Source organism: Anolis sagrei, chromosome 2 (assembly GCF_037176765.1).
Source record: "Anolis sagrei isolate rAnoSag1 chromosome 2, rAnoSag1.mat, whole genome shotgun sequence".
Classification (NCBI taxonomy): domain Eukaryota; kingdom Metazoa; phylum Chordata; class Lepidosauria; order Squamata; family Dactyloidae; genus Anolis; species Anolis sagrei.
This window is the reverse complement of record NC_090022.1, coordinates 175,688,616-175,701,007: the sequence shown is the minus strand read 5'-3', so window position 1 is coordinate 175,701,007 and position 12,392 is coordinate 175,688,616. Positions and strand designations below refer to the sequence as shown.

The 12,392-nt window shown below is 45.2% G+C and overlaps 1 protein-coding gene across 1 annotated transcript in view; it reads left to right on the top strand.

The window, feature by feature from the left end:
* The first annotated feature begins 3,974 nt into the window (after nucleotides 1-3,974).
* Nucleotides 3,975-12,392, top strand: part of LOC132767855 (5'-nucleotidase domain-containing protein 2-like) — a 52,292-nt gene continuing 43,874 nt past the window's right edge. Inside the window, exon 1 of the mRNA XM_060763216.2 lies at nucleotides 3,975-4,351. Within this exon, the coding sequence (XP_060619199.2) occupies nucleotides 4,108-4,351 (244 nt within the window). The 5' untranslated portion in view covers nucleotides 3,975-4,107. The remainder of the gene's footprint in view (nucleotides 4,352-12,392) is intronic.

Genomic DNA, 12,392 nt, shown 5'->3' with positions numbered 1-12,392 from the left:
TCACCTACAATAAAAGAGCATTCTGAACCCCACCAATGATAGAATTGGGCCAAACCTCCCACACAGAATCCCCATGACCAACAGAAAATACTGTGTTTTCTGATGGTCTTTGGCAACCCCTCTGACACCCCCTGGTGACCCCCCCAGGAGTCCCGACCCCCAGGTTGAGAAATCATGCACTATGGTGTGTTACTCTCTATATTTGATTCCTTGTATCTCCTTTGGCTTCTATGTCTTTTGCCTCTTGCAGCCGGCCCCGGTAAACACCTGGCCCCCATGGCCCTTGGAGCAGGGCTCCCTCCCTTCTTTCACCCCCAAATGTGTCCTCCTTTCTCCCAAACTAACCAGTCACCTTTCCCCACCTTCTGTGGATACCCTGGTCTCCATACGCTGGTCCCCCTTGGTACCCACAGACCCCCAGGTTTAATGTGTTATATTTTATATCTTGAATAGCCATCCCCTGCCACGTATTGCTGTGGCCTAGTCTGGTGATCTGGAAAATAATTAGAAAGTGTTGGTTTCTAATATATGTAATGTCTTTATGCTTGTGGGTAAATAGTATTTCTTGTTTATTCTTTGTCAGTGTTGATGTGGAGATTGGTTTGCCTACTCTGGAACATGCAACATATCATTGTCCTTCTGTAGGGGTCCCTTTAAAATTTATGATACTATATCTGTGCGTGTGTGAGTTAATCATATCTATCTATCTATATCTATGGCTGGGTGACCCTTTGTCAGGAGGACTTTGATTATGTTTTCTTGCTCTGTTGCAGGGAGTTGGACTGGATGTCCTTAAGTATTTTCTGTTGGTTATGGGGGTTCTGTGTGGGGAGTTTGGCCCAATTCTATCATTGGTGGGGTTCAGAATGCTCTTTGATTTTAGGTGAACTATAAATCCCAGTAACTACAACTCCCAAATGTCAAGGTCTATTTCCCCCAAACTCCATCTGTGTTCATATATGGGCATATGGAATATTCGTGCCAAGTTTGGTCCAGATCCATCATTGTTTGAGTCCACAGTGCTCTCTGGATGTGGGTGAACTACAACTCCCAAACTCAAGGTCAGTGCTTACCAAACCCTTCTAATGTTTTCTGTTGGTCATGGGAGTCCTGTTATGCCATGTATGGTTCAATTCCATCATTGCTGGAGTTCAGAATGCGTAGGTTAACTATCAATCCCAGCAACTACAACTCCCAAATGACAAAATCAACTTATTTTGAGTGATAGTCACTCCTTGGGTTAGTAGGTGTCTTATGGCCAAATTTGGCGGCAATTAGTCCAGTGGTTTTTGAGTTATGTTAATCCCACAAACAAACATTACATTTTTATTTATATAGATAAAACCTTTTTTGGAGTTTTAAGTCACCCAGTAAGACCTTGGTGACCTTTCACCAGCACCTCATGAACGGGGAACACCAGTAGTTTTCCTGGACATAATCTGAAGACAAAGGACTCAAGTACCTTTCATCTCCGGGCCAATCTATCTCTATTGGCCCCATAGACCCAGCTGTGCAGAGGACAACAGGATCCAGATATCAGGCCGCCTGTCCTTTGTGCAGCGACTTGTACATGATAAAAGACGTCAATCACCTGGTATTTTCTTCCCTGATACCGGGATGACTTTCCCCCGCATTCCACAATGACATGCCCCCTTTCCCAGGACTGGATTTGCTAATCCCATCTCTTTGGACAATTACCTGAATGGACTGCAATAGACACGGGAAGGGTTTGGTGGGCAGCGTCCTTTGGTTTTGGAGTTGTAGTTCACCTACATCCAGAGATCACTGTGGACTCAAACAATGATGGATCTGGACCAAACTCGGCACAAATACTCAATATGCCCAAATGTGAACACTGGTGGTGTTTGGGGGAAATAGAATCTTGACATTTGGGAGTTGTAGTTGCTGGGATTTACAGTTCACCTACAATCACAGAGCATTCTGAACCCCACCAACGATAGTATTGGGCCAAACCTCCCATGTGAGCCACAGCAACGAGTGGCAGGGGATGGCTAGTACGAAATAAATAAATTGTATCAGTGTTACACTTATTTTTTTAAATAAAATAATTTTATTAAATTTTCAAATATACAATACTAAAATCACAAATATAGAAAAAGAATAAAAGAGAAAAAAAACACAAAAGCAAATAAAAATAGGTGGATGATTGAGACCTCCACTCTTCTCTAACATGGCATTCAATTACACAGTTCTTCCAATATATTCTTTTTCCTGTTTACAAGCATCAGTAGTTTCATATTTATTTTTCTTCTGTTCTTCCTTTCTTTTACTTCTTCTTTTGTCTTCTTTCCCCTTTTCCTATCTTCTTCTCTTTTCCTTCCCTCTTCACCCTTCTTCTCTTTTCTTCTTCTTTTCTCTCGTTCCCCATATTATTGATATGTCTTTTTAACTTATTATTAATCCGAATCTTTCTATTTAATCTTATCATATGAATATCTTAATCTTGTTTTCCTTTAACCAATCTTTAACGGGATTCCAGTTAGTGTTACACTTGGTTCTTGTGGATTTTTTCGGGCTATATGGCCATGTTCTAGAGGCATTTTCTCCTGACGTTTCGCCTGCATCTATGGCAAGCATCCTCAGAGGTAGTGAGGTCTGTTGGAATTAGGAAAATGGGTTTATATATCTGTGGAATGACCAGGGTGGGACAAAGGACTTTTGTCTGCTGGAGCTAGGTGTGAATGTTTCAACTGACCACCTTCGTTAGCATTTGAAAGCCTGGTTGAGCCTGGGGCAATCTTTTGTTGAGAGGTGTTAAGATGTGCCTGGTTGTTTCCTCTCTGCTGTTTTGCTGTTGTAATTTTAGAGTTTTTTTAATGCTGGTAGCCAGATTTTGTTCATTTTCATGGTTTCCTCCTTTCTCTTGAAATTGTCCACATGCTTGTCAGGCCCGTAGCCAGGATTTTGTTTTGGGGGGGAGGGAGCTGATTTTTTTCCAGGGTTTTTTTGGGGGGGGGGGCTGAGTTTCGGGGGGGGGGCTGAGTCTGAGTGAAAGAGGGTCTAGCCTAGCAAACCTTCTGTATCGTTACCCCCAATGCATATGGGATATATTGAGTATGGTGATCCGTTCATGATATGAATAAACATAACAGTTTAAATAATGCACCAGTAAGGCCTTTTCGCAAACCACCATGAGAATTTCGGGGGGGGGGGGGGGCTGAAGCCCCTCAAGCCCCCCCCCCCCCCGCTACATGCCTGATGCTTGTGGATTTCAATGGCTTCTCTGTGTCGCAAACACGAATCAAGGAACATGAAAGGCACTGCAGACTACTTCAACCAGAGAAGTCAGCCATAGCAGAGCACCTGATGAACCAACCTGGACACAACATATTATTTGAGAACACAGAAATGCTGGACCACACCAACAACCACCATGTCAGACTACACAGAGAAGCCATTGAAATCCACAAGCACGTGGACAATTTCAACAGAAAAGAGGAAACCATGAAAATGAACAAAATCTGGCTACCAGTATTAAAAAAACTCAAAAATTACAACAGCAAAACAACAGAGGGGAAACAAACAGGCACATCAAATCACTCTCAACAAAAGATTCCCCCCCCCCCCAGGCACTTCCAAGCCATTGAATGCAAATCAAGGTGATCAGCTGAAACATTCACAGCTAGCCCCAGCAGACAAGAGTCTTTTGTCCCACCCTGGTCATTCCACAGATATATAAACCCATTTTTCCTACTTCCAACAGACCTCACTACCTCTGAGGATGCTTGCCATAGATGCAGGCGAAACGTCAGGAGAAAAATTGCCTCCAGAACATGGCCATATAGCCCGGAAAAACCTACAACAACCCAAATTGGATCAGTGTTACACTTATTTATTGATGCTATGCTTTTGCCACGAAATAAATAAATCTCCCAGAATGGGAGGAGGGAGGAGCAGGGGGCGTGGCAGGAGCCTGCCAATCCGGCCTCTCCCCTCCCCGGGGGGCGGAGTCAGGGCGCCCCTTCGGCCCCGCCCTCGGAGGAGGGGGCTGCCTGGCTGCCTTGTTGTTGTCCTCCGCCTCTCTCTCTGGGCGCGTGGAGCCCCTTCTCGCTCTCTCTCTCCGTCTGTGTCTCCCCGGCCGGAGCCATGCCCCCTTCTCCGCTTCTCCTGCTCCCTCCTCGGCGCCTCTGGGTCCACTGCGCCCGCTTCTGCTCCGGGGCGGCCTCCGAGGCCCCCTCGGCCTCCCCCCCGCCGCCCCGCCCGCCCTACGGCAGCGGCCGCAAAGAGCCCGCTTCCCGCGCCTACTCCAGCAGCGCCCCGGCCCCCTCCAGCGCGGATAACAAGAGCTTCCTCTGGGCGCGCTATGGGGAGATGAAGCGCCTGGTGCAAGGTAAGCACTCCCCGCTGGAATCTCACCCCAAGGGCTGGCTTGCAGCTTCCTTCCTTTTTTTGGGGAAGGGGAGGGAGGGGGGATCCAGTTCTGCAGCGTGGGTCTACACGCGTGTCACTCTGCACGTCGGAATCCGCGCTTGGATGAAGATACTGCCTGGAGAGAGAAGATACTCTCAGCCCCCTCCCCCTTTTCAGGAAGGCACACATCTACAGGGCCCTTCCACACAGCCCTATATCCCAGAATATCAAGGCAGAAAATCCCACATCTGCTTGGAACTGGGTTATCGCAGTCCACACTCAGGGCCCTTCCACGCAGCCCTATATCCCAGTATATCAAGGCAGAAAATCCCACACTATCTGCTTGGAACTGGGTTATCGCAGTCCACACTCAAGGCCCTTCCACGCAGCCCTAGATCCCAGAATATCAAGGCAGAAAATCTCACACTATCTGCTTTGAACTGGGTTATCTCAGCCTATACTCAGATAATGTGGGAATTTCCTGGCTTGATATTCTGGGATATTATTATTATTATTATTATTATTATTATTATTATTGGGTTGTTGTAGGTCTTTTCGGGCTGTATGGCCATGGTCTAGAGGCATTCTCTCCTGACGTTTCGCCTGCATCTATGGCAAGCATCCTCAGAGGTAGTGAGGTCTGTTGGAACTAGGAAAAAGGGTTTATATATCTGTGGAATGACCAGGGTGAGACAAAGGACTCTTGTCTGCTGGAGCTAGGTGGGAATGTTTCAACTGACCACCTTGATTAGCATACAATGGGCTGACTGTGCCTGGAGCAAACTTTTGTTGAGAGGTAATTAGATGCAACAGCACAACAACAGAGAGGAAGCAGGCAGGGACATCTAATTACCTCTCAATAAAAGTTTGCTCCAGGCACAGTCAGCCCATTGTATGCTAATCAAGGTGGTCAGTTGAAACATTCACGCCTAGCTCCAGCAGACAAGAGTCCTTTGTCTCACCCTGGTCATTCCAGATATATAAACCCTTTTTCCTAGTTCCAACAAACCTCACTACCTCTGAGGATGCTTGCCATAGATGCAGGCAAAACGTCAGGAGAGAATGCCTCTAGACCATGGCCATACAGCCCGAAAAAACCTACAACAACCCAATAATAATAATAATAATAATAATAATAATAATAATAAGATGTCCCTGCCTGCTTCCTCTCTGTTGTTGTGCTGTTGCATCTAATTACCTCTCAACAAAAGTTTGCTCCAGGCACAGTCAGCCCATTGTATGCTAATCAAGGTGGTCAGTTGAAACATTCACACCTAGCTCCAGCAGACAAGAGTCCTTTGTCTCATCCTGGTCGTTCCACAGATATATAAACCCTTTTTCCTCATTTCAGCAGACCTCATTACCTCTGAGGATGCTTGCCATAGATGCAGGCGAAACGTCAGGAGAGAATGCCTCTAGACCATGGCCATACAGACCGAAAAAACCTACAACAACCCAGTGATTCTGGCCATGAAAGCTTTCGACAATTATTATTATTATTTAAAGGAACTCAGACCGGCTAACAGCAAGGATTCAAGGCTAACAATACAATCTAAAACATCGTGCATCAACAATAAATTAAAATACAGAAAAGCCCGTTCGTCAAGATAAAATCATGTCCAACTCAGTCCACATATGTGGTAGATTACTTTAGTCAGTTGCCACTCTCCGCCATTATTCTAGGAATGCCTCCTTCCATAGCCAAGATTTCACTAGCTTCCTGAAGGTCAGAAGGGAGGGGGCAGATGTGATCTCAGTTGGGACGGAGTTCCAAAGTTGAGGGGCCACCACAGAAAAGGCCCTGTCTCTCGTCCCCACCAGACGCGATTGCGAGGGTGGTGGGACCGAGAGCAGGGCTCCTCCAGAAGATCTTAACAGCCTTGATGGTTCATAGGGGAGAATACGTTCAGATAGGTAAGCTGGGCCGGAACCGTATAGCGTTTTGTAGGTTAAAACCAGCACTTTGAATTGTGCTTGGAAGCTAATTGGCAGCCAGTGGAGCTGGCACAACAAAGGAGTTGTGCGCTCCCTGTACCCCACTCCTGTTAGTAGCCTGGCTGCCGAGCGCTGGACTAATTGCAGCTTCCAAGAAGTCTTCATAGGCAACCCCACGTAGAGAGCGTTACAGTAGTCTATACAGGATGTAACCAGAGCGTGGACCACTGTGGCGAAGTCCGACTTCCCAAGGTATGGGCGCAGCTGGCTCACAAGTTTTAATTGTGCAAAAGCTCTCCCAGCCACCTCCGAGACCTGGGGTTCCAGGCTCAGCGATGAGTCCAGGATCACTCCCAAATTGTGAACCTGCGTGTTCAAGGGGAGTGTAACCCCGGTCAAGCACAGGATGTAACCCTATGCCCTGTTTGGCCTTGTGACTGACCAGGATATAGGGCTGTGTGGGAGAGCCCACACTCACTTCTTTCTTCTCCTTTCAAGCGTGGATTGTAGGGCATTCCCCCCCCCCCCACATCTGGTTTGCTAATCCAGAGTCTGGATGGCCATCTGTCGGGGCTGTTTGATTGTGCATGTGGTATATTCCATCTCGGAGTCTCCACCCAATATACAGGATTTCAATGAAGTCTCCCATTTATTGTCGAAGGCCTTCATGGCCGGAATCACTGAGTTGTAGGTTTTTTGGGCTGTATGGCCATGTTCTAGAAGCACTCTCTCCTGACGTTTCTCCTGCATGTTTGGCAGGCAATTTTCCTAGTTTCCAACAGACCTCACAATCTTTGAGGATGCCTGCCATAGATGTGGGCAAAACATCAGGAGAGAATGCTTCTAGAACATACAGCCCGAAAAACCTACAACAATCCAAGTCTACCATTTTTTTTAAGTATGACAAAAGTGAATGAAAAGACAAATGTGTGGAAATTATTACAAAATTGTTAGTACATATTGATGTGGGTTTTTGGCCTCATTGAATACAGCTTTCTATGGGCACCCTTAGTTACACCAAGATGGGCCTGCAATGTTTGCCGTAGCATAGCCTCATCCATGATGGCAATGGCCTTGGTGATCTTTTGCTTTAGGTCAGTGATGCCTTGTATCTTTATTATACACAATATCTTTTAACAGACTCCTATAGAAAGAAGTCTATGGGAGTAATATCCGATGTGGCCAGAGAATTGGGCTATCCCTTCCAATCAACTGATTCTGGAAATGTTTGGTTTAGGAATTCATGAATACACAGCCTATTATTTGGTATAGTATTTAGCTCATTTCCCAGCACTTTGGCTAGATCGCTTTTGTGTCACAGATGGATCTTCATGTGTAGTTGCTCCTTACTCTTTTTTCCTTGTCCTTTAGGGTTGGATGTTAATGGCAGTTAGCAAAAGTCTTTGTTCCCTTCCATGGTAATTCAAGGGGTGGGTTTGTGTGCTTTCCCCTCCCCTTGTTTTTCCGGGGCTTGCCAGATGGAGGGGGGAGAAGGAGGAGGAATGAAGAGAGAGAGAGAGACAGAGAGAGAGAGATCTGCCATGCTTTGTGCCTCTCTTTTGTGGGGCAGGGCTTTGGAGGAACCCTAGGGTGGGAGGCAAACAACAGGCCACGAAAGCAAGACTCTGCAGGCATCTCCTGGGCCCAGCTACTCAGACGGTTTTCCAGGTTCTGTGGGTGCTGATTGACAATAACATTTGCCTCATGCAATGATAATGATGATGATGATTTCAGTCCCTGGGAGGTTTACAAGAATGTTTTCAAGGTGCTACTAGCCAGGTTTGCCTTTTGCAATCTATATCAATAAAAATGTAATGTTTGTTTGTGGGATTAACATAACTCAAAAATCACTGGACGAATTGACACCAAATTTGGACACAAGAAACCTAATAGACCAAAAAGTGACCATCCTCATAACCCCCCCAAACAAACAAAAAACAGCTGAAAGGACTTAAAAACCCAAAAAAGCTAAATGGCAAAAAGCTAAATGATGATACAGAAAAAAGGAAGGGGGAAAAGAAAGAAAGGGAGAGAAAGATGGAGGGAGGGAAAGAAAGAAGGAAACATGGAAGCAAAGAGTGAAGGACGGAAGGAAAGAGGTAGAGAAGGAAGAAAGGAGTGAAAAGGGAAGGAAAACACAAAGGGGGAAGGAAGGAAAGATGGAGAGAAGGAAGGAGGAGAGAAGGAAAGAAAATAAGGGAAGGCAGGAGAAGAGGCAGTGAAGGAAGGAGAGAAAGAAGGAAAGAGGGAGGGAAGGAAGGAAGCAAAGAGAGAAAAAAGGAAGGAGGTAGAGAAGGAAGAAACGAGAGAAAGAGGAAGGAAAAGAAAAAAGGGGGAAGGAAGGAAAGTGGTAGAGAAGGAAGGAAGAAAGGAGTGAAAGAACGGGAAGGAAGGAAGGAAAGAGGGAGTGAAGGAAGGAGGGAAAGAAGGAGAGAAAGGGAGGGAAGGAAAGAAGCAAAGAGAGAAGGAAGGAAGGAGGTAGAGAAGGAAGAAACGAGAGAAAGAGGAAGGAAAAGAAAAAAGGGGGAAGGAAGGAAAGTGGTAGAGAAGGAAGGAAGGAAAGAAAGGGAAGGAAGGAAGGAAAGAGGAGTGAAGGAAGGAGGGAAAGAAGGAGAGAAAGAGAGGGAAGGAAAGAAGCAAAGAGAGAAGGAAGGAAGGAGGTAGAGAAGGAAGAAACAAGAGAAAGAGGAAGGAAAAGAAAAAGGAGGGAAGGAAGGAAAGAGGTAGTGAAGGAAGGAAGGAAGGAGGAAGTGAAGGAAGGAGAGAAAGAAGGAGAGAAAGAGGGAGGGAAGGTTGGCCACAGCAACGCATAGCGGGTACAGCTAGCCTATATAAATAAAAATGTAATGTTCGTTTGTGGGATTAACAACTCAAAAACCACTGGGCGAATTGCCACAAAATTTGGCCACAAGACACCTACTAACCCAAGGAGTGACCATCACTCAAAAAATAGACTTTGTCATTTGGGAGTAGTAGTTGCAGGGATTTATAGTTCACCTACAATCAAAGAGCATTCTGAACTCCACCAACGATGGAATTGAACCAAACGTAGCATACAGGACACCCATGACAATCAGAAAACACTAGAAGGGTTTGGTGGACATTGACCTTGAGTTTGTGAGTCGTAGTTCCCCTACATCCAGAGAGCATTGATGGATCTGGACCAAACTTCACACAAATACTCAATATGTCCAAATATGAACACAGATGGAGTTTTGGAGAAATAGACCTTGACATTTGGGAGTTGTAGTTACTGAGATTTATAGTTCACCTACAATCATTCTGAATCCCACAAACGATAGAATTGGGGCAAACTTCCCAGACTGAACCCCCATGACCAACAGAAAATACTTCAGGCCATCCATTCCAACTCCCTTCACCAGGGCAAGAAAACGTAATCAAAGCCCTGTAACAAAGAGCAATCTAGCCATAGATATAGATAGAGAGATATGATTCACACACAGATATAGTTTTTAAAGGGACCCCTAAAGGACAATAATGTGTTGCATGTTCCAGAGTAGGCAAACCAGACAATCTCTGCATCAACACTGACAATCAGAAATACTGTTTGTTTACCCACACGCATAAAGAAATTACATATATTAGAAACCAACACTTTCTCATTACTTTATTTTGAAATCACCAGACTGGGCCACAGCAACACGTGGCAGGGGATGTCTAGTGGAGGAATAAAAAGTTATGTGGCACCCTTAAGACTATTAAATCTGTTGACATGTGCTCATAGTACTTTGTAACTCTGGGGTGTGATGCGCATCTCCATTTCTAAGCCGAAGAGCCGGCTTTGTCTGTAGACACCTCCAAGGTCATGTGGCCGGCATGACTGCATGGAGCGCCGGAGCGGTACCTATTGATCTACTCATATTTGCATGTTTTTAAAAATCTGGATGCTAACTGTGCCTTCACCTTCATCCCTGAAGCATCCAGTGCAAGATTGACCCTTAAAAATTACTATGTGGGGGAAGTAACTTTGTTTACCTCTTTTATGCATACTGGGTTAATTGATCAACAGTGTAATGCTTGTCTGCTCAATTGCAAGTCCCAGTAGGAGATGATCCTAGGTGTGTACAGGTGGCAACCAAAGGCCCCCAATTTTGCTGGCCAAATGCAACTATGACAGTGTAGGTGGCAGTAGTGGCCAGAAGTGCCATCATGCACAGGAGAGGAAGATGTAAGGCAGCTTTCTCTGAAAAAGGACAGGACTGTTGTCCTCTTACCTACCCCAGACAAACACACACCTACATACTGTTCCAGGGAGAGAGATGGCTTTACCCATCTGCTGGCCATGCTAGAACGGGTTGGTACTGTGCTTTACTTACTTACTTTACTTAGGCGATCCCTCGTAGTCCGAGGATGAGTGTAGTATCCTGGCGGTGGGTCCATAGGTGACTGTGGAGCCCTACTCTTGATCTGCATCTTCTCCCACAGTGAGGGCATCGGTTTCCAGGTGGAAGGCAGTCCCAGTCAGAGTTGGCTTGATGCGCCTTCCTCTTGGCACGTTTCTCTCTTTCGCCCTCCATTCATGCCTCTTCAAATTCTACAGCACTGCTGGTCACAGCTGACTTCCAATGGGAGCGCTTTAACCTTCAGTCACTTGGATGGAAATTCTAGTCTCCCAGAGTTATGTTTTGCTACATATTTTGCGCAAGGCTAGTACTAAAATGTAGCACTATGTGCTATTCTTACACAAAGATATTGTTGCCAGTAAATCAGTTCTATTCTGTTTTTTTGGCTCAGTCAGTATAACCACAGAGACAAATTACGTTTCCAGGTTGATTTTGTGTAAATAATGTTGCTGAGAAGCCAAAGTAACATATTCTGCCTGCCAGTAAGTTCACTGAAAAGGTTGGAATTCTCTGTGAGTTAAAACATATAATATGTTAAAGTCTAACCACAGTGTTAAGTCTCAGTACGTTGGAATTCTTCTAGGGTCATAAAATAGGATACAACACATTAATTGCTGGGGTTTTAAAAATGCCATTGAAAGCTCTTTCACACTACACAGGGCTATGGTTCTCTTTATAGCTGCTGTAGATGTTGCAGTGTAAGTGGAATCGTTGTGCTAGAATTATTTATTTAATGCCATCCACATTACCTAGGAGGTGTCTATGGACAACGCCGGCTCTTTGAAGATAAGCACCTCCCCCAGATTGGACATGACTGGACTTATTTATTTATTTGAAACATTTATATTCCGCCCTTCTCACTCCAAAGGGGACTCAGGGCGGAGCACAGCATATACACGGCAAACATTCAATTCCGGGACAAGAATTCATATATGCATACATAAACATTAAAAACATTTATCTCAATATTAAAATACTCAATTTAAAACTGTCTTGGTCATCTGCGTCAAATATTATTGGCCTGGTAATCTTTCCTATTGCTGCTTTATTGCCTTGTCCCAAAAGTTTGGTCCCACAGCAAAGTTTTCACCATCCTTCTAAAGGACAGGAGGGAGGGGGCCGATCTGATCTCACCAGGAAGGGAGTTGCATAGCCGGAGAGCAATCACTGAGAAGGCCCTGTCTCTCGTCCACACCAATCATGCCTGTGACAATGGCGGGACCGGAGAGCAGAGCCTCCCCGGAGGATCTTAATCTCCTCAATGGTTCATAGGGGGAGATGCGTTCAGACAGGAAAAATTGGGCCGGGGACGTTTAGAGCTTTTATAGGCCAAAGCCAGCACTTTGAATTGTGCCTGGTAGCAAAACGGCAGTCAGTGGAGCTGGTGTAACATGGGAGTTGTATGCTCCCTGTATGCCGCCCCAGGTATTAATGGCCTGTTATTAATGTTAACAGGCCATTAGACAAGTCTACCTTATACAAACATGTACATCTAAGTCCACATATCTTTAACTTAGGATGCTAACGGCTATTATTGTTGATAGTTCATCTCTGAGGAGGATAAGGCAAAACATGTATAGCATCTTCTGTCTGATTGGAAACGAGGCGAAGCAATTTACTACAGCTTTCTGAACCTGCTATTATGATGATTGCTTCTTTAAAGGATCCTAACTAATATGTTTTGTCAAAGTATCAGGAATTAGAATCATAAAATCATAGAGT